The sequence below is a fragment of the Cyanistes caeruleus genome, chromosome 5 (genome assembly GCF_971803275.1).
Source record: "Cyanistes caeruleus chromosome 5, bCyaCae1.hap1.1, whole genome shotgun sequence".
In the NCBI taxonomy this organism is placed as follows: domain Eukaryota; kingdom Metazoa; phylum Chordata; class Aves; order Passeriformes; family Paridae; genus Cyanistes; species Cyanistes caeruleus.
Window position 1 is genome coordinate 10,894,581 of NC_141705.1, and position 26,191 is coordinate 10,920,771.

The window sequence follows — 26,191 nt, forward strand, 5'->3', positions numbered from 1 at the left end:
GACTAGATTCAGTCTATTATTTCTATATACATTCTCACGCACTCTGAAAAATCCCTCCAGCCAATTGCATGTGCTTGTTTTAGTGCTTAGTTTAAAAGAGACACCGCAAACAGGAATCACAGAGGACAGTCAAATGTAAGCACAATATGCTGTTATTTATTTTGCTTACTAGGCCACTGAAGATTTATCTTACCTTCAGTTCCCAAGCAGCTTGCCTGATTCTGCAGTATATCCTTTGAAGTCTACTGGCATGACTTTGAACACTTGCCTACACTGCAAGTGCTCACTGACAGGATATAACATTGCCATCACGTTTATCTTAATAGACATGACCATACATCAGTGAAAGGCAGCTGATAAACTGGCACAGAACTGTGATGAAGGCAGCCTTTCAGTTGGTGTAAATCAGCACAGCTCTGTATGAGTCAGGGCAACTAAATCTATTTGCATCTTCTAAGTGCTCAGCTGCTCTGCCCAGGCCAAATGGATACAGAACTGTACGTGGCCAAAAGCACAGGAAGATGCCTGCCAGAAACCTCAGGTCTGGACCACTCCTGACCAGCCACCAGGCAAACACCATGGGTGGCAGTGGCTTTCCAGGTAGGATTTGGGGAAAGCAGAGACAAAGTATCTGAAAGAAGTAGCAGATGAAACATGAAAAAAGGTGAATAAAATAAACTGCAGCAATACAGAGAGGAGACTAAAACTGAAACAAAGTTTGTCTTCTTTTCATACCACAGTGAAAACATTTCTCTGTCTAAGCACAAGCCCAGACCCTCCCCGCTGGGGTTAGAAGACAAGAACGCTCAAACCTGAAAGAAAATCCAAATCTGCACCAATATTAGAGGGAAATCTGAAACAAAGGAGGATCAAGAATAACAGACACTCAAGCTGTGTATGAAAGGCATGCCTGAAGATCTGGGCTGATCAGAGATGAGCTGCTTTTTCTCTTGTCTGGTGGAGACAAGACTGGTGAAAACTGACTTACAAAGCTGAGATGCCTTCATAGAACTTGATCATTCTTTAATCACTTTCTGCACGTTGGCAGTGATAAGAACCTTTAAACACATTATATGATGTGCCAGGAACTCAAACTATAGATGTGGAAGATGCAACTGCACACTCACATTTACTCCACACATAGCACTAATTAAGGGAACCGAAATGTTGGTTAACAGCATTTTAGTGCATAATTATTAAACTAATGGTTTTAATCAGAAGTTCTCAATATACTTCAAAACTGAGGAACTGGAGCTTGGGAAACCAAAGAAGGAAGCAACATCCAGCACTGAGTATATTGTATAATGTCACCCTGAATACAAGTGTTACAACTGGAGAGGTAGAATCTATCCTTTAATCTGCATTAGTTGCTAGACACTAGCTGCTGCTACTGTCCTTACTAAAAGTGAAAGTTAAATATGTATTTTCCCCTTCCACAGTGCTGCTGCCTTGAGGAGCCCCACACAGCCCTCAGATCTCTGGTGCCCTGAGCATTTAACAGCTCTGAGCTCACAGCGCCCTTGTGGATTTTGACCCACTGACCCACTGACATTTGCCACAGAGTTTTTCAAAGGTCTCTCAATAACATGCATTATTTTCCATGTTATTACTGAGTGTTCAAAATCATCTCACTAACAAAATCTAATTTATCTTGGCAAAAAGACATAATTTAATCCAATTAGCCATCTGTTGCATAACCAAGATTTCAAAGGTGCAGCAACCAGGTTGTATTTGAAACAAAACCAAATTTATGCTGCATGAGTCCTTAGCTTTCTATGCATTTCTTAGTCAAAACTAGATTTCCCCAATTTGCTCCATAGCCACAAATCAACCAGATTTTCAGCAGCCTTGAACTTTGAGCCTATTATTTCAACTAAGTGATTAGATCTTCAGGTCTCCAGCTCCTCAAAACACTCAAAATCCAGATTGCAATCTAAGTGCATAAACTGAAGCTAAAGATTTTCAGCCTGTGTCCTAAAATGTGGTCTTAGGTTTCCAATTTTATGGGCTCCAGCTACACTGAATTTAAATGCCTAAAGCTAAGTGCCTTTCAGGTAGGAGCTTTATGATCAGTTTAAGATTTTTCCTGGATAGTGATGTTATCTGCAGGCTATGGGTTCATTTAATAGTGGTTTATTTACTTTTTTGCAGAGACAATAGAGCCATTCCAATCTCATTAACACTGCTGTAAACCAGGAACAATGCCAACAAATCTGTAGAATTAAACTACTATGAAGAGAACTGGAAAAAAATTCAGTAGAAATAATCATTATAATCCCACTGAAGACAATAAAACCAGACCAATTTACATTTGCAAAGGACTGAACATTTCTGAGTATCTGCCAACTTAGTCCCTGTAGAATTAAATCAAATCACATTCACTGCTTTCTTAAAGACGAAACATTGTATTAAAATCCACAATTTTATATTCATTATGAATTTGTGAGCCTGGGAAACTCATTCTTTTAAGGCTGTTTCCCCATCCCCTTTTAAAACAAGCTTCAGAAAAGATCTGTGCATTCAGCAAAATTATTATGTCTAAGGGAGGACTGCAACCTGGCAGATCTGATCACCAGGGATAAACACTGTCCCTACTGTGCTTTCATGGAAAGAAATGAAAGACAAATAAAAGATTATAATGTCTCTGCTTAAAAAACAGAAACATCTGCTGGAAACATAGGTTCATGGGCAGCTTTTCTGATGAATTCAGCATTAAGATCAAGTTGCATAGCTGTGCACTGACCATAAAGCCTTGGTGAGTTTAATGCCACATTATGGTTCAGGCAACTTGTTTATACAATGGATGTCTACCGTGCACAGATGAAAACAATTTGGTGAACCAACACCAAAGTGGCTTTCTTGTGCAATGCAGCAATCACAAGGGCCAGACAGAGACAGACTGGCACAAGCCTTCTAGCACAGACACCACACTGATTTACAGGCTTGATATTCCTCCTTTCCAAGTGATCCTCATGAGGACATGCAACAATTCCCCTTACCTATCCTTTACAACAGTGAAGCGCTCTACTCTGAATTGTATGCCAAATATTGTACACCATCCAACCTCACCTGCAGTAACTCAAACCAACTCAGGCATAATGAAAACAAGCAGTACAGGAATGTGACCAAAGTTTGTGTTTCCAGCTAATACCTTGCAGTACATTTCCCTAAATACAGCTGCAAGCAGCTTTAAGCCTTTGATGACAATAACACCAGCAGGAGACTTCTATGCCTTACTGGGCCAACTTCTCAGAAATGCAAGTAATCATACACTCAGCTGTTCCTCTGTGTCTTCAAGGTTATGTCCAGGCACACTCCAAACACCCCACTAGAACTGTGCGCAATGACCCTGCTTATTAACTGCATTTCCAACATTCTCTTCGGAAAATGAACTTTTAGGTTCATATCTTGCAAAGATCTGACTGACTTGGGTGAGTCTTAACATCATGACCCCTTTCTGAGAGAGACTTCACGTTAACAGTGAATGGTAAGAGTCAAGTCCAGCCTCAAAGGTTTTCTTACTAAGCTTTTAATTTTCCTTGTTCCATTGACAAAAGAGCACCTGTATTTAAAGAAAAAAAAAATTGCGTTCATATCTTAGGTAAGAAAATACAAATCTTTTGACATTTAAACTCTCTTCACAGAAGCTATTTGCGAAATAACCTTGCAGGGAGTTTAAATGTCCTAAGTTGTACTGAGAGATCAAAACCAGTCCTTTGCTCAAGAAACAAGTAGCTTGACTATAGATGGCAGGTGACCAAGTGATCCTTTAAGTGATTTGTTTGACATCTCAGTAGATTGATACGTGGCATTGTTAAAACTTACACTTGCTGTCCTGAGAAACAGGGCTCTGTAAGAACAAATCTTTGATTACAGAGGTTGTCCTCCATAAGTATTTCTTCCATCACTTATATACTAGCTTGTAATAGCTTGTCATTATCACAGCAGATGACAAAAAAAAACTAGCTGTTTCACAATATATTCCCATATGTCAAGGTATCTAGTGTTGAAAAAAGTTTTCAAAAACTCAGTATTTGTAGCAGGGAGCTTAACATTGCAAGACTGCTCCTAGTTATCTCTGAGAAGCCCCTGGGTACCAGCATATTGTAGAGCATCAGTTATGGAGCTCCTGCACCTCCATGCAGCACACCCCCTGTCTAGTACACTGTAAGTAGAGCCTACAATCTGGCATGGTGCCCTTTGAACTAATCCAGGACTTGAACGAGGAAAAAACATTTTAAATTTTGTTAATTTTTCAATGATCACTCAGTAACCCTGGCCAGCTCATTCCTCCCTTCCTTCCTGCATCTTTTACTACCCATGTTTCATGCATTCCTAATCACCAGACTGCTGTCACTAGGCTAAGCTCCATGGCTAAGTTCTCAGCCTGTCTGGGTTTATCACAGCCATCCAACTCAGCATCAACATAAGCAACTGGAAAAACAGAGGAGCAGACATTTCAGGAGCCACTCTGGGTCTGTGCATGTATTAAACAGGGCCCAAATCATACTATGTGAGGCTTCTGTTATCTGAGATTGTTTTAATATATGAATGGTTAAGTAAAACTGCATTTAATTCATAACTAGCTTATGCCCTCAAACTCTGAGTCATCTGAGGCCAGGCAAGAACAGGAGAAAGAGAAATTTGACAGCAATTTTAAACTGTCAACTTTCTTCCAAACTTCTCATTACAGTTGCATGTTACTGTAAAAAAAAAAAAAAAAAACAAAAAAACCAACAAAAAAAAAACCACCAAAAAAACCACCATAATTGAGTTCTATTCCTGGCTCAACCACTAACTCAGTCTGACCTTGGGCAAGACACTCAGTTTCTTTGAGCTTCAGTTTGTGCAGCTGTAGAACTGAATTTAAAAAAAATTAAATCTTAACAGAGAACCAGATGCTTCATCTAAACTGAGGTTTTCTGAGATAAAAAAAAATAAAGCCAAAATAAAGTTGATACTTTAACACTAAAATAGTTTCTTGGAAAAAAAGTTTCCTCTGCCTCACAGCTCCAAATTCCTAAGCCTATTACCATTAGATTCAGGAGGATTCCTTAAAGAAAATGTCATATATACCAAATGCCAAGCACTCAGCAAGCTCTCAGATGCAGGCTAGCTCACTCATTTTGGTTAAACATCGTGATTATTTCATGTGGATCAGTTTCAACCAAGTTTTAGGTTACTAAAGTACTAAAGTTAACAGATGCTGATGTGAAAAGGAATAGGCAAAAAACAATTTATAACTACAAAATACTGGAGAGATTGATCATTGCAGCTTCAGGCTGGCATCTGGAGCAATTCTTGGCTCTGAAAAGAAACTCTGAAAGGAACTCCAGGAATATCATTTGAATATCCTCCCTCTCTGAACTGGTTCACCCTTTCACAAGTACAGGATATACATGAAAGATTCCCTATTCACAGAAAGGCTACAACAGCACCCACTTTCCCTCTGAACCCTCCCAATCATTTTGGCCAGTTTGTTATGAATAAATAGGATGGTTAGTGGTTTACCTGATATAACTGGAAACACTAATGCATGATTTACAACTCCATTAAGCATAGCATTTCTCTTTCCAGGAACTCGATGGGAAAGGTAGCAGAAGCAAACTCTTAAAATAACATATTAGTAAGTATGTGGAAAGATACTGCCACCATTAATACTTCCATAAAGAGACACATTTTAATACTAAAAGGACATTACCAGTTTAAGAGATTAGTAAACTTTCCAAAGTTGAATCACCCATCCTGAAGTTGTGATAGCATATCACAGGATCTGAGCAAAGGTCTCAACAGTTTACTGCAACCAGAAGACCATTTGATAGTCTGTGTCAGTATTTTGCACTATAAAGGAGGTTCTCCAGCTTTTTGTCCCTACTGAGGGCTCTACTACAAGACCACAAAACCCTTCGGTGAAGAAAGCAAAACAGGAAAAAGACTGTTTTAGATGGTTTATCTAATACTCAGTGCTTTTTCTGCGCCGATAGGCTTTTAGAAGCGTTTCCTGATTCGCCTATCGGGTCAATCTGATTAACCCCCCAAGACGCCCGGGGCCGGTCGCGGAGCTCAGGTGCTCCCGGGCCCGCAGTGCTGCTGCGTGCGCTGCTCGGCTGATGCTCCCGTGATGACACCGCGGCCGTCACTGCCCATGTGTGAGCGAAGGTGGCACTGGCAGCACGGGAGCCGGCTTGTCCTGCCTTCAGAAAAGGCCACGGCTGAGGACGTGGCCGCTGTCCTGCCCTGGCAGCCGAGCGACCTCCACCCACCCCGCTGCCATCTGCCAAGAGCGTCCGCCCCTTGTCCCGGGGCGCTGCGGCCGCGGTCTGCACCTCACCGAGGCATCGAGCCACTCTGCCGGCGGAAACCTTCCCAAACCCCGGCCCACACTGAGCACCGAGCACAGGTTTCGCTGTTCAGAAAGCACCTGAGCATCCGTTCCGCACACCGCCGGTGTCATTAGCAGCTGGGTGAGGTGCCATGTCCTTGGAGATTTTTTAGAGACCACAGAGCCACCCAGTCTTCCCAGGCCACTGAAAATCATGACTTTCTTTAAGCCAGGTCTCCCTCCCCCCGCCCCGCGGCAGGTCCCACCATGCTCCTACCCGATTCACAGGCTCCCTTCTGAACCTGGGCGACGGCGGGCAGCCCGTGCTGCAGCGCCTTGCGGCTCACGGCCTTCAGCTGGCAGATGTTGTCGTAGGTCCGGCCGTCGCTGCCGCACACCTGGGCGCTGAGCTTGCACTGGCAGACGCCCTTGGCGAAGCGCTTGCCCATGGGGTAGCGGCAGTCGAGGCTGTCCCCGCAGGGCGGGTCCTCCTTGCGGCCGCAGGAGTCCCCCTCGCCCGCGGCGCAGATGAGGCAGCAGCCGCAGCGATCGGGGACGTACCCGCTGGGGCAGCTGGGGCTGGGGCATTTGGAGACATCGCAGCGGGCCGGGCACTTGGCGCGGCCGAGCGGGAGCTCCGCGGCGTGCGGGCCGGCGCTGAGGGACAGCAGGAGCAGCGGGCTCAGCAGCGACAGCCGCATCCTCGGCGGGGACGGCGGAGCGCGGGGTGCGAGCCCGCCCGGCCCCGGGGCAGGAGGCGGGAAGGTGCGATCGCGGCGAGGGAAGGGGAAGGCGAGCTTTATGCACACTCGGGCAGGACAGCCGTCTTCTGCCCCGGGCAGCGCTTCTGCGGGCAGAGCGGGGCGGCGGGCAGCAGGCCGGGGCACAGGGCCGCGGAGTTGCGGCCGGCTCGGGCCCTGCAGGACTCGGCGGCTCCCAGGACTCAGCTGGCCGGGCTGAGGCGCCGAGCCATGGCACGGAGTGCCGGGGGCAGGCGGAGCGGGACGCGGTGGGAAGGCGGCGGCAGCGCGGCAGGCTTATATGTGGGACGGGCCCGCCGCCTCCAGCAGCACCGGCAGCCCCGGGCGGGCAGGCTCCACCCAGGGCGGGACGGACGGACAGACAGACAGACAGACAGACAGAGCGGGGAGGGTCCGCTCCCCTCATCTGGGCGATGCGGGGCAGAGCCGCCCGTGTGCTGGGAAATCACCGCCCCGAGAGGGGCGAGCCCCAGCATGAGGCGGACTGCGGCCATCGACACCGGGGGCTGTGGGTGCCCGACGTGGCATAAACAAACGCGGATCTGTTTCGAGTGAGCGCTTGTGACCTCTGTGGGTGCCGGGGCAGAAAGCCGGCAGCCGCTTTGCCTTCCCTCGTGCTTGTCTTTAATGTCAGCGTTAATAAGGGTATTTGTTGCCACTGCCACCGAAGGGTAATCGAAGATTTGCCTTAGTTTGCTCTGTGTTGTAATGTTAAACACGCTCTTGGACGCGAACCCCTCTTTGCAGGTGTCAGAGCGGGGACACAAGTAGCTGGACATTGTCCTTGTAGCCACTTGTCTGCATGGCATCATGGCACGTTGTACGAGACCTTTTCCAGCTGCCAAAGGGGATCTACTGGGCTCCCCACCGTCATTTGCTTCAACAAAAGATTTGGCAGCTTCTCTATAATAGTAGTTGGAAGTATTGCCAAAGCCCTAATATTTGAGGTTTGGAGTTTTTAAAATCTATTATTAATCACAGTGTGTTCAGTAAGACTGTCAGGTGTCAGGTGGATGAGAGCATCTATCAAGCTCTGTCAACTAGTCACCTCCACAGTCTTCATAACATGCAGAGTAAATCTTGCCCATGCATGCCATCTTTATCAAGAAAATACTTTTTTTCTAAGGTAATCACAACTTTTGCTAGACATAACTTTCAAATTAATTAATCCAAGTATGAGTTGAGCTAGTTTTCAAAAATGTTAAGCTGACTTCAGCAAAAGGACCTCTGGCATAGCTTACCGAGAGACTATACCAAAGTCTTGGAGGTCTTGCTTGCTGTATATGACACATCCAACCAGCTTCTGCCTGCAGTTCCCCTTTCCCTCTTTTTCACACAAGGGATAAAAAACCCTAGTCCTGCAAGGTACTACCTCAGGCCTTCTGTGAAATAGGTCTAAGTAGGCACAATTTACTGAGCTGCATCAGGCTATAGGGTTGAAAATCCCCATGCTGAGTTCTAATTAAGGAATTAATGTTCTAATTCTTGAATGCAGTAGGTGGCAACCAGAATCCTCCACTACAGTTAGTGAGTTAGTGTTTTGTTTTTCCCCTCTGTTATAGGGGTGGAGTTGGTCCAAGCCTGGATTTTCCAAGCAGCCGCAGTCTCACTTATGACAAAAAAAAAAGGTATACATCCTAGCTGAAGATATGACATGTCTTGTGATAAGAAAACTATAAGATTTTGCTGTAGCACACATTTTGCCACACTTTGAAAAGGTAAAGTTTACCTAAATGACTTTACAGTGCAGTATCTAAAATGTGAAAACTGTCAGTGTTTTGATATAAGCTTGCCCTTTAAGGAAACAGACTAATAAAAGTGAAAAGTGTTTGGCCTGAAATGTGGATCAGAAGGAAACGTGAGCACTGTTTGTAGGTAAGGTGTATATTTGCATTTTTTACAGCGGCAGTTTCAAGGAAGAGGTTGGGAAAAATGTTTCAAATAACAAAGTAGTAAACAGTAAATACAAAACCAGTCTGTGAGGTACTGCTGTTACTAGTGTTGGACTACAGACTTATTCATAGTTCTCTTGGATTCCTATTGTTATCTCTGTAGTCATACTTGAAGACTTCAAACACAATATAAGAAAACAGTGAATATCAACAGGTAAGTACAGCCACCTTAACTGGAGAGAGTTTGGCATATAGTATTAGTGTGAGGAGTTTCACAGAATCTTTCATAATTAGTTTATCAGTCTGCATCTTGTTCATTTAGGATTTAATAAAATAAAATAAATAAATCTGAAAGGCATTTTCTGTTAACTGATATCTCATAGCCAAAATATAACAGATGAAATTACTTCTCTCAGATAAGCATAGGTATGGTATGGGATACTTTTCCCCCCAAAACTCATTATTCCAAAAAAAAAAAGAGAGTGACGGAGAGAGTAAGGTTAGGAATAAAAATGAAACTCACAACAAGTACTGGGTGTGCTCCTTTTGGGAACAGTGAGTAAAGTTTCTTGGCTCAGTGACACTTGTTGAACACCTTTCACTAGAATTTGAATTCATTCAGAATTCAAATGTGGCACTAAAAGCTGTTTAAATGATAATTCGTTCAGTAACAGCTCTCCATGGCTTGGAAAAATGACTGTTTCATGGGTTCTGAATCACCTCTGTCTGGTGGAAATGATGCTTTTCTGCAGAGCTGGAAGGGAGGGGAGGCGCCTCAAGACAAATCCAAAGCAATGCAGCAAATGTTACCGGTGACTCAGTGGGTCTCTGTTTTCTCTCTTGAGGGCCAAACTCTGTTTTTGCAAGTCCCAAAGGACAGCAGAGCATGCAGGCACCGTGTCCTTAACAGAATATCAAAGTTAGCTCCAAAACTCACCTACTGCATTCTGAACTCTTTTCTTTCTTTCTTTCAATAGGAACGAAATTCTTGTTGCCTTTTTGTGGAGTTAATTGTCCTTTTGTGCATGCTTGTTTGCATCTCCTGGCACACATGCAGGGCAGGTCCCTGGCTTTTCCTGCTTTCGACTGGCAGCATATTTGTTGTCGGAGCCATGGATGCTGGGCTCTTCTGTGCTGTGTAGGCCACACAGCCATGACAGAGAAATAGGATGGCACATGAAATTACACAGAATTAAAAGTTAAATGATGCTTTAGTGCTTTTCTGGGGATCTAGATGCTGGAAGTACCATTTGAATGATATCTAAATCTAAATTTATGAGCCTATAACCATTAAAATGCATACTTAACTGCTTGAGTAGAAGAATATTTTCCACTCTGTCTTGTCCCAGTCCATACTGGGTAATTATGTGCCATCTCTTTAAATCTCTATGTGTCTCTTAGTTAAAGTCACAAAGCATTCTAATTCACACACATTCCTAAATCCTATTATTCTAATGCACCTTGGTGTATTCATAAGTCTTACAAGTTTCTTCAGAGTAAATTCTATGTAATTCAAATTTCTTGTTTCTTTAGTGTGACTAAAAATCAGAAACACTCGCTGCTGTTATAACCTAACTGTACAAATTCTGTAAGTTAAAGACCCTCTGACCATTGAGGTCTCTAAATTAGGAGCACATGTTTAATATTCATCCTCAGTTCCTCGTAGGAGTATTTTGAAAAGAAATCCAAAGTGTACTTTAAACTGGAGTAATAAACACTGTTTATTTATCAGATTGTCTGAATCTCATTTCCTGAACTAAACAGCAAAAGTCTGTTTGCACTCCTGACATTGCAAGTCTCACAAGCTGATCCAAGAGAACATCTGTCAGTTTGTTTTCAAGACTGGACACTGAAGAAGAAAAGAAGAGGTGGGAGGAGAAATAAGACTTTCACAAGCACATCAGCTCAAGCAAAGTGAGAACTTTTTCAGCTGTCTTCATAAGCCAGGCAAGCTGTGCCCTAGAAATATACTTTTAAGGAAAATTTATTTCTCTTTCCTCCATCCCCTAAAAGTAACTGAAAAGCAGAGGTAATTTTTCTTTTTTTGTGTTCTGCCTTAAACTGATGCCAGTAAATAATCTTTGGAAATGTTAATGAATCCAAAATTTCTAATTTCAATTCAAGAAATGCTCTGAAAGTATATTAAAAGTAAAGTAAAAAATCCAGAGCTTTTTCTCCTCTAACGTGTTCAGCTATTCTGAACTCATTGCATTTGGTGCAGGAGAAAAAAGGTAGGCTTTTGGCACAGAGACAGGATGACCTGAAGGAAATGCCACAGCCTGCTCTGTTCTTCACTCCCTTTTCAGCCAAAAGAACTGTTTGTGTTAGTATGTTTAAGGAGAGGAAATTGAGACTATTTATAACAGGACTGGCCTACAAATCATAATCTATAAATTTTGCCACAGTCTTAACAGGCCTTTTTGTAGCTGTGGAAGAGGGAATTGTATCTCAAACTTTCCTGTTAAGTTATTCTGCAGTCAAAAGATAAGTGTATTTTTGAGCAGGTTTTTGGGAACAAAATAAGAATCTGTTTTTTTATTGGAAAATAATGATTCATAAAAAATGAAAGGTGTCCAGAGGAACAAAGCAAGATGACTTGTGTTTTGAAGAGCTGTTTGATGTGTGAAGGTATTTATAGAGACACGGGTAGGTCAAAATATGTGTTTGATGAGGGAAGAATGTAGAAGGAAAGAAGGAAAGAAAAGTCCTGTTTGTTTTTCCTCTCCATGAAATCCAAGTAGCAAAATTTCAGACTTCTTTCCTGAGCTGTAGGAGACAATTTCAATTCTCTGATCTTTCTGGTCAAAAACAGGGACTTGGCTTTGGTGTTTTGGTGTTGCAGGTAAATATTCTTTCTACACTGGAAAAGTCTGTTTTCTTAAATAGTTTTAGAAACTTTTGGTTTTTAGCAGAAGCAAAAAGACAGGAAAGATCAAACCCACCTAGGAGTGCAGGTTTCCTGCTTTGCAGCCCCCTCTCCTTGCTGCTCTGTGCAAGCTCAGGTGGCTGCTGAGGGGTCTTGAGGGGGCTCGGCAGACCTAAGGCAGAGTCTCTGCTCAGCAGAATACCAAAGTTTGTAGTTCTCTAAAAATACTGATCTACTGATCCTTACCTCCTGCTGGCTTCTAGAGTGTGGTAACACCAGCTACTATCAGTTCAGTAAGAAAGAGGAATCTCCTTCAAGTCAAACTTCTGTGGGTTCTTCAGACAGGACATTTTACCAGGCCCACACTGCATCTAGCTCGTAGATTTGTGTGTGTGGTTCAAATTTGTGGAACCAGCAGTCACATTGAAACAGTTGTGAGTCATAGAATCTCCTTTTTCTTGTTATAAATGGTTACTATGAATTGAAGGAAAACATAAATGTAAATGGGATTTTGCTTCTTTCTGCTCCATGCATTGCTTTGCTGTTTAACAACTGCCTAGAACTTCAACAAACTTAATCCTAGCTGATGTATCCCTGTGAATATACATGTCCTGCAACATCCTGCTCATCAAAAAGGATAGGGTGTATTAAAGGGGACTTAATTTCTAAGGAATGAGTTAAAGGAGTCACTTTCAGATGTTTTCTACTTGTCTGGGCCAATATGTTTCACCTTAGGATGCTCTCAATGAACTGCTAGAATAAACCTAGAAGAGCAGTTCACAATACAGTGAAAATAAAATCACTTTATAAGCCTTCAGAAGACCACAATAGACACTATGATTGAGAACATACCTTGTCTCATAAGCCTAATTTAATCTACAATAGAAGAATAGGTATTGCAGATGGTGTAAAAGTTGTGGGTGACACATAATTACATACTGATATTACTAATATCTTTGATAATATTTTTGTAAGCAAACGGTGAAACTAAAATCTGAGTATAACTTCACATTGCACAACTTTTGGGAATTCTGCTGTCCAAATACTCATCAGTCCTTCAAAGTCCATCTCAAATTATGTAGGATGTTTCCATAGGAACATGCCTTGAGCCCGGCACTGTTGTTATGGTTCCTTCAGCTGACTGCTAGACAAAAGAATAGAAAAACTGAAATTTACTATTATTTCTTTAAATTGATAAGTGTTTCTGGTGAATAAGATGCAATTCAATAAGAGCAGCCACAGAGTGCTACGTTTTGGCACAAGTAATGAGCAGTCCAATAGTGAAACAGAGACTGCCTGGATCAGTAAGTTCCCCACGTAAGTTTGCAAGCTTGTGAGACCCCCACCACCTCACCTCTTCTGTTTCCTATTTTCCTCACTGCTTGTAGGGTCTTAGTTGGAGTTCAGTGCCTAGATTTGTATTTTCTGCTTAAAAAGTAGTTAATGAATCAGTTGGAGAAAATCTACAAGAGTGTAAAATCATTAGAGCTTTAAAAATATGACTTATAGCTAAGCTTTAAAGACCTGAAATTATTTAGTCTAGGACAAAAGAAGATATGATAAGAATATTCAAATATGTAAAAGGTTGCTAAAAGAGAATAGCAATCTGTTATTTGTGTTCACTGGGGTAGCTCAAGAAGAAAAAGACAAAATTCTGGTACGGAAATTTAGGATTACTACTTCAAAGATCGTCTTCAGTGTAAAGTAAATTTTTAAATATAGAGATAGCAAAGGACTGGAACTGAGTTTGTGGACAATACATGGAATCTCTATTTTTAAAGACCTTGTTAATAAGAAAGCTTAAATAGTTATTGTTCAGAAATTACTCTAGAAAGAACAGATCCTGCCTTGGATAGGTAGGATATTGAACTCCCTACTTTGTTTCTGCTTGTGTCACCATAATGCAGACAATCAGCCTGATTAAAGGGTATATGATTGGATAGCATAAGTCCTTAAATGAGCACAGGAAGCCCACTCACATTTTGAAGAAAGAAAGAAAGAAAGAAAGAAAGAAAGAAAGAAAGAAAGAAAGAAAGAAAGAAAGAAAGAAAGAAAGAAAGAAAGAAAGAAAGAAAGAAAGAAAGAAAGAAAGAAAGAAAGAAAGAAAGAAAGAAAGAAAGAAAGAAAGAAAGAAAGAAAGAAAGAAAGAAAGAAAGAAAGAAAGAAAGAAAGAAAGAAAGAAAGAGAGAAAGAGAGAGAAAGAGAGAGAGAGAGAGAGAGAGAAAGAAAGAGAGAAAGAAAGAGAGAGAGAGAAAGAAAGAAAGAAAGAGAGAGAGAGAGAGAGAGAGAAAGAAAGAAAGAAAGAAAGAAAGAAAGAAAGAAAGAAAGAAAGAAAGAAAGAAAGAAAGAAAGAAAGAAAGAAAGAAAGAAAGAAAGAAAGAAAGAAAGAAAGAAAGAAAGAAAGAAAGAAAGAATGAATTAGAGATGAAGGAGGATTCTGCTAAGACTATTGCAGACTAGGAGTTTCAGTAGTGTGGTAAAACCACAAGGCAAGACCCAAAGAGAAATACAGTGAGACTGAAAGTGAAAATGGTTGTACAGCTAGAGTCTGAGGTCTAGGGATGATCAGAGGATAAAGTGCTGAGGGTGGGGGGATCAAAGAGAAATATATAACAGATGGGAGGGTGGGGGATAGAGAAACATTTCCTCCAGATGGCATGTATTATCTCCTGGAAGAGTTGGCAAGATTAGAGAATCTTGCCAAGAGGAGGATATGCTGTCAATAGAGCTATACTAACTGTATTATATTAAATTCTATTCAGCAAGAATAAGAACAGACTTCTTGTAAATGAGTTACTCTTTTAGAAATGCAGATTCCATGTATTAACCCAACTTGCTAACTTTGTACTATTGGTATCACACTATATTCAGTATATAACTATGTATTTTCTAAAACATCCCAAAATCAAACTTCTTCTGTTTTCCATCTCTTCCCTAATGTTTTTTTTTCTTGATACCATCCCATTTTATGTGACTGATTTTTTCCTTGTTGGCAGAGTAACAAGGTTCATGGGCCTGCAGATTTTATGAATCTTTTTATGGTGGCTTGGCTTTGTGGAAGGATAGTGTGGATGTCACTGGATATCAGCCAATCTTTCTGTGAGAGGGTCTGCAGGGTGGGTGCCAAGAAGAATGGGGATTGGAGGACTGAGACATAAGTTTAGAATTAATTAGAGAAACAAATATAGAATTAATTCTAGAAATCAAAGTTAAAAGTTTTAATTTATGAAAAAACCTTTCTTCTCTTTGATTCATGAAAGGACAAATTGTTCAATTTAATTTGGAAAGGGTTAGGGGATTTACCATAAAAATGGTGCTTGCCTAGACTGTATGATGCTTTTCTTATAATTTTTTTCTAATTAAGCAATCAGTCCAAAGGAAGGTTGCTAAAAAAAGCTGGGTTTAGAGGTCTTGCCAATCTCGAGTTTTCAAACTCCTGAACTTTTTCCTAGTTATGAATTTAAAAATTAATAACCTATATTTGGGGGGTGTGTGTTTATAGTCTTTTTATAAGCCTGGGAGTTGTGTTTTTGGGCTTCCATCTGTGAAATGGGAACTGGAAAATTGTTTTATTATGGAATGGAAAGTCTCAAATTACTGCAGTAGCTAATATTTGAAGAAAAATACCACAAATTTCAAGATATGCCATAAAATTATAATAGTTGGAAATTTTGGGTTAAGAGGCCTAAAACTTAAAGGTAAGTAGAGCTACTTCTGAGGAATTAAAGAAAAAGCAACATGAGCACAATGAGGAAAATTACAAAGCAGCTTCAGTTTTCCCTGTGAAGATGGAATGATGGCAGAAGGGAGGAGCTAGCAGAACTCAAAAGCCTGAGTAGGGAGGTTGGTAGGATGAGGGAAGCCATAAAGAGGAGAACATGGGGTCAAGTGTGGAGAAGATAAGGTCAGTCCAAAGGGCCAGTGTCCTCTCATTTTTGGTGACTTAAAACAGGTCCTTGGAAAGAAACAGGTCCAAGTAAAGAAAGTGACACTTCCCATGGTAGATGGTGCTGCAGTTTTCTCACAGCCTGCTGTTACTGTTTTAAACTGGAGCTCTCAGCCTGACCATGTGACTCAGAACAGCTTTGAGCAAAAGGGCAGATTGCAGAGGTGGTTGTTACACCTACTCACCCAAGCTATTGGCATTTTTAATAGCTCAGCCCTGTAAAATAATTGGCAAGTTAAGAAGACAGGTGTTACTGTTGGTCTGAGCTGTTTGCCACAGGGTTGCATTTGCTTACCCTGGCACGTTTCGTGTGATGTCAGCACACAAAGAATGTTTCTGCAGATAAAGCAAACAGCAAATGATTTCATGAGCCTGTTTGTGACAGATGTGTGCAGTGTGAAGAAACATTGGAGCACAAACTGTAGTACTCCTCAAGATCATGTTATTCCAGCTCATTAATCCCTCTTCTCTGGTTTCTCTCCATGGATGACTATCTGTGAAAACTCACCAGTGCTCACAAGGCTTTCTGCTTGCAACCCCCTCCACACAGAGGCCTGTTGAAGTTCTTTGTGTCCTTATCAAAGCCCTACTGAGAGACAGATGGGAGCTGTACCTCTTTCACTTCTGCTTCATACTCCTCTTCCATTTGGGGCCAAGAGCTGCCTTGTGTAGGAAATCTCCCACAATGTTTCATGCTGAAAAAAAAGTAATGGGTTTAATGAGTATTCTCACCAAATTTTTTTATCAGTGTGCTTTATCCAAATAAGTTAAAACCATCATGGCTTTTTTTGGTAATGACTGGGTAAAAAGAATAAATAATAAGCACTCTAAATTAGTATAATTTGCATAATGAAATTACTGAATCATATTTCTACAGTGAAATTGGAAATGTGTTCAAAAATGTACTTGTTTTAAGTGTATTTTTTCACGTAAGAGAGGGAAAAAAAGGAGATGCTTGTCTTCTCTCTACTCCAAAGAACCCAAGGGAACGTATATTTACTGCTATCCCCAGGACTCCTGTGTGCTCCTGGCCCAGTCTTTGGAAAATTTTACTATTCAAGGAGTCATGCATGCCTGTTTCCTCATCCTTTACTTGTCATGGAGCAGCTGCATTTCAGAGTTGTTAGGAAAGAGCAGCGACTACATATGGAAGAGAACAAGATGAATATATCAATATTTGCAGCTGAGATTAAATCTGAAAATGAACAAGTAATGTGATGTTCATTGTTGCAAGGGAGAACGGGGATTCAAAAACTCCCTCTCTGTTGGTGCAAAGTCTCATAAAGCTTTTCCACAGACAAATCTTTTAACATTGATCATTTTTGGTAGTTTGAGTTGCAAGCACTGTTCTTTTACGGTTCTGCTAGTTTCTTGGTATTCAGGAACAGCAGCAGTGAACCACTCATGTCCCAAATGGAATGCGCTTTTCTCTACTGGACTGCTATTCAGTCAGGTCAAGGAGCCTCAAAGTTCCAGTTCCACTCTCCCCAGCCCTTCCTGCTGTCCTTAGAGAAGGAAGAAGTCACTGCACCATTAGTAGGATTAGGATGAGCTCCAGTTTTCCAAATAGATGAGGTGTTTGGTGTTACACAATGCTACAAAGTTGTGAGCAACTGAGAGGGGATGGAATTCTTCACAACCAGGTGGCAGAAAATCCCTGAAGCAGGCCAAGTGTGACACTGCCAGGTAGGAGTCACTGCAGTGAAACAAACCCAGGACTGAAACAGCTCCTGCACTGAGGTGTCTGGGTATAATCCCTGACTGTACATTGGCCTAAATCTTCTCTTCAGAAGAGCTGAAGGAGATGAAGTTTTAGTCACATTTTATATAGCAGTATAAGGATTGGAGACTCATCCTGAAAGCAAGGAAAAGACACTGTGTGTGCTATTCTCACCCAGAGGGTGAGAGGACCTTCTCCTGGGTCTCCATCTAACCTGTCAGTTGCAACTTCCTGAAGTTCTTGAGAGGTTGTGTCATCAGAACTATTTTGTTTAATATTACCTTTGTCTCTCATCCGGCTTCTTGAAGAATCTCTCTCCTCATTTCTTCCATTCATCCTTGCCTCATTCACCCCCCCACATCTGAAGAGATGACTATTAGACCAGATGTCTGATTTGGATGTGATAACTTGATTCACATAATTTATCAAGTTATAGAGGTCCATTTTCATCTATGAGCACTCCCAAATCTTTTCCCCCAGAGCTGCTCTCAGTACATTCTCCTTCCAACCTGTATTTAGATTGGGAATGCAGTCAAGTCTGTCTGTTGTATCCACGGGGTATAGCTAATCCAGTGACTTGTGATGATTGCTGTCCCTATATATGCTCAACATTTTGCTAGTTCTTATATAAACCAACCTGCTCTTCCTGTTGTTTTTCTCCCATTAAGTGTTCTCCATCTTATAATGTTTAAAAAAAACCTTTTAGATGAAACCATGTATCATGTTGAAATGTTTTTATCAAGAAATGGGAAGTCATCTGGTATCAATACTTAGTAAATAAGTATGATTTAGCAACATCAAAATGTTTTTTCCCCATTTTTGTAACTCTCTTTCTTGATGTGCATAAAGTGCCAACAATCTGTTTTTCTATTGTAGTTATTGTTTTCTTGTGCAGGCTTTTTGATGGCTGTGGTCTAAAAACATCTGCTCATGGACAGGATCACTTGGGATTTTGGTTACTTTTTAATTTCAAATGCACTCTTTGGAGTTCAAATAACTCCCACTCACCTGACAGCATCAAAACCAAAGTGGAACAAAAGTCCATCTGCTGTGGGTGAATTTCCCAATGCACAGCTGACAGCAGATCTAGAAGGGAGCTGAACTTGGGGCCAAGTCCAATGCAGCTTTTGCTTTGAAGGGCTCATTTGATCCAGAGCACACCAGGAGAAATCCTGGCACCTAACACTGAGTTAGGAATGCAAAACTTGTCCCAAAATCTTCTGGACTTGGTTTTACTGGTGTTATATAAGCAGTCAAGGACACTGAGGTCAGTGTCTTTTCCCCTGTGAAATGTTCAATAAGATCTTAGATTGACCACAGGCCACCAAGAGTCAGGTTTATCTTTCTCATCAGTACAGGGCCTCTGAAGCAAATTGGGAACCTGGAGGGAAAACTATTGTCTTCTGAATCACTACCACCCTTTCACTGCAGCATCCTGCAGTCCTTTGAGATCACAGCTGCCATCCAGATTTTACCCACTCTGATACTGCATTGCTCTACAAAATCCGGAGAGATGATAACCTAAGTTTGTGCAGTGTCTGAGTTGAAAGCGCCTCACAATTTCAGAAACCTTTAAATCAATGGCTGATAAGTAGGTTCTTTACTATGCAGGCAGGCTAAAATTTCCACAATACACAACTTCCAGAATACAAATACAGCTTTCAAGACACAACTAGAGAGATCAAACTGAGTTAGTGAAAAGGTAAAACTGCATAGGGAACTTAGATGTCATATTAGAAAGTCTGTCTCCTCAGTCTGAAAGCTCCCTCATAGATACATAAGTCTATGGTTGCGATGAAACAGTTTTACACAATTTGCAGGAGATATGGAAAATTATATGATCTGAAAAGCCATTATAGTTCTCTGAGGAGAGAAAATCCTTATGGGTCAACCTGGAGGCAGTGGCAGAAAAATTAAAACTTTGACTCGGTGTTGGCTATCAAACACGAGAGGCTTTTTGCCTTTTTTATTCTTATGGACTTTGAGTTATAGCACAGCAGAATGTTTAGTTCAAGACAAGTAAAACACTTAGCTCACTTCATGAATATCATCCATTGAATTCAATGTGCAATTAATTTCATCAAATGTGGGTGTCTGCTTTCAGATTAAGAGAACTAATTCTGTGTATTTTACTGATATATTAACTCCATTAACATTAAGATTAGCCTGGATACTTGGGTTGCATGTAGACATGTCCTTCACAACTACTTATGGTTCAATCCAGTTGCACCCATATTGCCATCTGAGCTGCATTCTATCTGGCCTGCAAAAGGGCACTGGCACTGCAGAAGGGCATAGCTCTCTTATATACCCCATTTTTCCTGGCAGCCTTGCAATCTTCTTGAATATATTAAAATAATATATGCTAAAAATCACAATCTACACTGGGACAGTTGAATTTAGACCTTGAAGCTGGGGGAGAGGAATCACATGCATTGTGTCTTGTTTCATTTGAGAACTTGAAAAGGGTTTAGTTCATCTTTCACAGAAGACACCAGCCATCTTTCCCTTGGTTTAGATGAGAATCAGATAAGCAATATAAAGTAAAGGTAACAGCAGGGGAGACTGAATAGCCCTCCAAACTGACACTATGCAGACTGCATTATTTAATTTCAAATAAAAGCAAAGCTGGTCAGAGTCAAAGCTTATGCTCATCTAGTGGCCGGTTTGTATCTCTGTCCTGTAGATAGACATCTACATCCCTGATAAAACTAGTGAAGTTGATACTAGATCAACTAGTTGATACTAGATCCAAGACCCAGATTTTATAATACTGCCGATGAAGTTTGATTCAGTTAATGAGCTCCAGAGCTCTGTAGTGTGAAGTTATTTTGTAGTCTCAGTAGTCCCAGCAAAGGCAAAGCAGGTCTGGCAATGCCTAACAGCTGGAGGTTGAGGCAGGGCAGTCACCACAGCAGTTACAGTGGAGAAATGTACAGTGCAAGGACATTGCTGTGACAGGTCCTGACAAACATTTTCAGAAGTTTCTGTCAGACACTGGGCATCCACACTGCTTATCAGATTCAAAGAAATTGGAGGGGGGTTTGGAGCATTCCTAAAGCATGCTGGACAATCCAGCAAATCCACTCTCTCTCAGCAGTGCAGGTGTTCCCACTGATTCCGGCATTAAGAGGAGAGGAACTCAAAGCACACTTCTGCTGCCAGAACTCTCAGAGCAGAAGCTCTTTGCAACAAAAACCAGTGCATTTATGAATTGAAATGCAATACATGTCATTTTCCTGTTAAAATTTCCTTATGCATGTAAAGCTTTGCCTCTTGGCTTGCATACAGTTATCCTGTCCTGACCAAGCTGGATATCAAGCTGCCTGTTCTCTAATAAAGCCTATGACCATCCACATTGTTGGTACCTTTGTGCCAAATTCTTTTGATGAGTTTGTTTCACTAGGCATTTCATGTACACACAGAAAACAGTGACCAGCAGGCATCTTACATTAATTAATTTAACCTAGATTCATGCAAAACCTGGAAGAATATGCTTTTAGAAGGAAACCAATATATCTTTTTCCTGTTGTGTTTTTCAAATTTGGCTTCCCTAAGACAGCACAGAGTAGAAGACTGTGTGGGGTTTATGAATTGTCACTAGAAAACTTGTGTTTCATCTTTTTAGCTAAATTTTCACATTTGAAAATAGCATCTGCTCCTTCCATTTTTCTCAATAAGACTTTTTAGAAAGAGATTAGATGCAACCATTTTCTAAAATCCCAAAATAATGAAAAAACTGAAAGAGAAGCTTAAAAGAAGGCAACTGAAAAAGAAATATGTTCCCCACCAGGATCATAACTCATAGCTATGTGTTGTGAGAACTCTAACAAGCTGATCTGTCTGGTTTTGGTTTTCAGTCACAGATGAACTAACAGCCTCTCATTTAAGTTACTGCATGGAACCACTGGGAGCTTAAGAAGCATTAGTCATTTTATTTGCATTCAAAGGGTTGTGTTTTTTAAAATGTAAAGAATATCCCTTCCCTTAAGAAAGGAACATATCCTGCATAGCAAGGATTAGCAAAGAGGCAGAAAAATACGTGTTAGCTAAAAATTGATTACATAGACTCATTCAAGCTGGGCAAGGATCCTGTCATCAATTCCATTCCACTGCACCAGCACCTAACTGATGATACCAATCAGATTGTGGGATGGGAGAAAGTATAACTTCAGAAAGGAAGAACCTAAAATTATTTCAGTGTATGTGTATGGAATTAAGGACCTTGAACTGCTCTGATCTCTCTCCTGTAGAAAACACAAGCAAGATTTGCATTATTATTGCCAACTTTAATACCCTTGGTGTGCTATCCATTGATACATATTTTAATTCTAAATATTTGTTGTTTCTTTTCTCATTGTTTCTTTCAAGAATGTTACTAAAAGTCCTTCAGGAAGTGGTTATCAGCAGATTACGTGAGATTTAGCAACCATGCTTTTGCCACATAGCGAAGAAGTCAATATAGGGCCTACAGCTTGTCTGCTTCATTAGGGCCCGTCACAGTTAATGAAAACTTCTAATGGTGGAAATATGCTTCTATTCAAGGCAAGCCATACCATAAGGAAGCAACTTTGTTCACAAAAGACTTATTTTTTCAAGAACTCACTCGAGTTTGTAGTTTTTACATTGCTTCCATTTGGCATTGTGTCAGGCCTCTTCAATGATGAGTTTGAAACCCTCATAAATAGGAGAATATTCTATGCAATAATAATTCAAAGAAATTACCATGCTACAGTGGAGCATAGCGGAAAATTTTGCTGTAGTAGGAATTCTAGTCTTTCATTTTGGTTTTGGCCTAGAAATTATCTGACATGCTATAGACAGATAAATTGTTACCATGTTTTGATTGTATACATAGTTTGAAATAAGCTCAAGTAACTGGTTTTTAGTATACTTTCTATTTTTTTTTATATATTAGTCTCATTATCTCTTACTCCAGTGATATCACTATGGATTTCATAGGAAGGCAGAGATTATCTTAAAAAAAATTAACTATATTTTCCTTAACTCACTGGCAACATGTTCTTCATTTCTTAGAGTCTGATAAAGCAGTGCTCAGCTGGGCTTAGGAGAGTGTTACCTTTAATTCACCACATATCTAAGTCAGTATGTATCTTGTTTTCTGCAGAAAGAAAACCAGTCAGACACGGTTACATGGCAGTACACCCCACACTCTTACAATGTAGGATAGTTCATTTCCCAAAGAGTCATAGGGTAACAGCTTTGTTCACAGGAAGCATTTTTAGAACATCACTGTGTAAGTTCACAAGGAAAGAGTCTTTGGCTTCCTTCCCAAAGAGCTCCTGAAAAATATATTTGTGCATAGCTTGGGTCAAAGATATCCACTGTTGAAGGGAAAGACAGAACAAAACTCTGAATTTCTGTGGCCAGAAAATTTCTGTGAAATAGTGCTATGTTCCATGCTATGGTACTTATGATGGTCATTTTGGGTTTTTTTATTTTGTTTTTTTTGGTTGTTTTTTTGTTTTGTTTTTTTTTTCAGAGGGGGTGGGATTTGTGTTTTGGGGTTTATTTGGCTTTGGGCTTTTGTTTGTTTTTTTAATTATGTGGTTTTTACTCTTTTAGAAGCTTCAGTGTGGTGTGACTTTCCATCATGGCCTACATCTATCATTAGCTATTGTTTCTAATTTTAAGTAGTTCTATCACCTTTTCTATGAGACTATGACATTTTAGGGAAGAGGATTATGGTCTTCATTCTACAAAGATAACTTTGTCTACACACATGAGAGTATATAGACATATGTGTGAAGGAATTTCTTCTCAGACCTTCTGGGGGCAATTTTTGGTTCTCTTTACAGGCTTTGAGGATATGTTCTCTGTGGTGTCTGCTTTGTTACAGTCTGGCTAATACTGGTAGAGATCCCAGAAGGTGTTTATGTGAGAGGTTAGAAACTCGTTTACACAAGCTGTTATGCTCCCAACCAGCTTCATAGTTCTCTCCTACAGAAAAACGGGATTTGTTTTACTTTCCCATAGGCTTCATGACATAGGTTAAGATTTTCCATGGACCAATACAATCAGCACTGGTATAATTTCATGACTCAAAATGGCTCATAAATCCACAGAAATTTTCCATCAGTAAGAGATAAATTTACCTCAGAAATCTGTTTTTATGAAACCCACAGACAAAATATTCTTGAAGTCATCTTTTATATGCATGGTAATAGCCATTTTGCCTTGAGGTGCATTTGGAATTATTGAATTTTCAATTTAAAATGAAACAACTCTTCTTTCCTGACTAAGTCACTGGTCCTATAGAAAAAGGAAAAATTCTGCACATTTCTAAAATTGAAAATTTTACAAAATATTTTAATATCCCAGTATTTTATATACTTTACTTTTTCTCCAAAAGGAAAGTAATTTTTAATTTAAAAAATATTTTAAAATAATTTCCAATCCATACTGCTTATAGTAATGGGCTGGTTATTTTTAATAACAGAACCAGGACCACATTCTCCTTATGGCATATAGGGGCAAACAAGGGTTGAAAACCAGAGCCTTTGTGCTGTTTTTTCAGTCCACTAGTCTCAAGCACAAACATGAATATCCATTAAAATTAAAGTAGTTCAGCAAGAGTAATCAGAAGATAGTAATTAGGATCTAAGTCTTGTGATAGGAATATTCTATAAATAACAGCAAACAGAAATAAAAAATGTATGCTGTCATTAAAAAAAATTATATTTCTGAATTATGTCTAGCACCTGTGGAAGACAGCAGTCAGCACCCAGCCTATAAATTTAACATTTTTTGTTCACATAAGCAAGTCTCAGTTCTTGCAGCTTTGCCATTACCTCACTGAGGATTTGTGCTCACTGGTGTGTTTGTGTTTGTGTAGCAATGGAAATTTTTTTCAGTAAGTATGAGAAGAAAGCCTGCATGTTTTCCAATTTTGAAAATATTATCCTTGGCAATGAAAGTGATAAACCGGCTGGCTAAAAATGGTGTTCTTTCTAGGGTATATTTCTTGGTTTATACCTGAAATAGGACACCAAACTTAGTTACAACAAATCTCACAGGTGACAAAATTAGCACAGTAGCATGAACTCAGCCAATTAACCATGAGAAGGCTCTCATTAATCTAGATTTTTGGAGTTATGGAGTGATACAAATAATTTATTGCAGGTATTACTAATTTGATACCATGGAATGGTTGTGTGCACCTTTGTAGCTTTTGCAGTGTTACTATAGAAATATTGTACTGACTGAAAAAGCAGTTGTCTTTTAGTCTTCAGGGTGCTTGCCTGAGTTTTCATCAACTTCAAACCACAGTGCCCACACCTGAAAGGCCAATATAGGAAAATCAACAAAGTCAATTGGATGTGTAATGGAAGTTTCCAACACTGGGGTCATTGTACTTCATCAACAACTGAGACCCAGCAAAAGTAGGTATATGGAAATTACCCCATTGTTGTACAGGTGGGACTTCCAAAAGAAAACTTTTATTCCAAGCAGGACCTGCTTTTGGAGCTGCAAAGCCCACATCTGATTATCTGGGACCTTCAGACTAATACTAACATGTTCAGTAATGGTATCCATCAGTTTGTGGGAAACCACAGAGCCAGAGATGCCCTGTGTGATTTCACAGTCTTATTGACCTGTTTGGAACATTCTGTTACAACTTTCTCCATTTTCTATTACCTTTTCCCCAAAATTAACAGTGTCTGGTGATTAGGGAGGGAAACCTGTTGCTGTTCCTCTTTTTAAAAGACTGTTTTGTTAAGAAAGTTTGAAACTGCTTTCTGGATTGGGCTGTCAATCAAAATAAACAAAGGATTATCTTGTTAGCAGATTGTGATAGGACTTAGATTTGAGGTTTGAGCTATTCATGATATAGAAACTAAGGTTATATCACAGGAAGAACATCAGTCAAGAGAATCTAGTGGCCAAAATTATAAGTATCTATGGGTTTCAGATGGCTTTAAGTAGCTGATAAGCATGAGTTTGGAGTTCTGGAGCTTTGGTGTCAGGTGCTGTATATCTGCATTTATCTGTCTAACTCACACAATAGTACTTCAAAGTATTTTCACTGAGGGCAGTGGACAGAAAACTGATATAAGCCAGAAGAAACAAATAACAAGAAAAATTACTGGAAAAGATTGTGTCATGCTTCACCCACTATTACATCTGATTCTTCTTGATAAATATTGTAAAATTTTGAAAGTAGCTTCATTTTTCAGTTACCATTAGGGAGTCTTACATTCAGCTGAAATAAAAATGTGCATATAAAACAATTCTGCCTATAAAAATGTTTTAGTAGTGGAAATGAATTTCTGAACAGACCAGTAACATGCAGTTGATGTAACATTTCTGTTCTAAATTATGGCTTTATAGTCCAAGATGTTAGTGACAGCTGTTCATTAACCTACACTCCTCTCTCAATCTCATTTCCCAGTGAACAGGCACCCACAGCAGAATCATCAGCCTTGGTCAGTAATTGTTTCTGCATCAGCCTGGAGACTAAACTATCCTCCCATAAACTGAGAAAGCCTTTTAGCATCATGTATTTCATGCTGTGCTTGTGCTGTGCCTGTACAGCTGAAGAAATTATGCCTGTCTCTTTTGCTGTCATATCTACTTTCATTCACAAGCACTAAGCTTGTCTGAGCACAAGAATAATACAATGAAAAAGTTAAATCTTCCAAAAAGATTTTTTTTATTGTTTA

General features: G+C 40.2%; 1 protein-coding gene and 1 long non-coding RNA gene across 2 annotated transcripts in view; one reads left to right on the top strand and one right to left on the bottom strand.

Annotated features, from left to right (window-relative positions):
• The window catches only part of HTRA3 (HtrA serine peptidase 3), a 25,329-nt gene extending 17,996 nt beyond the window's left edge, over positions 1-7,333 (bottom strand). Inside the window, exon 1 of the mRNA XM_023925812.2 lies at positions 6,600-7,333. Within this exon, the coding sequence (XP_023781580.2) occupies positions 6,600-7,023 (424 nt within the window). The 5' untranslated portion in view covers positions 7,024-7,333. The remainder of the gene's footprint in view (positions 1-6,599) is intronic.
• Positions 6,962-10,706, top strand: LOC111944432 (uncharacterized). The gene is made up of 4 exons (XR_015287454.1): positions 6,962-7,087; positions 8,646-8,801; positions 8,885-8,958; positions 9,953-10,706. It is a non-coding gene; the product is annotated as an uncharacterized LOC111944432 (long non-coding RNA).
• Positions 10,707-26,191: the final 15,485 nt, after the last annotated feature.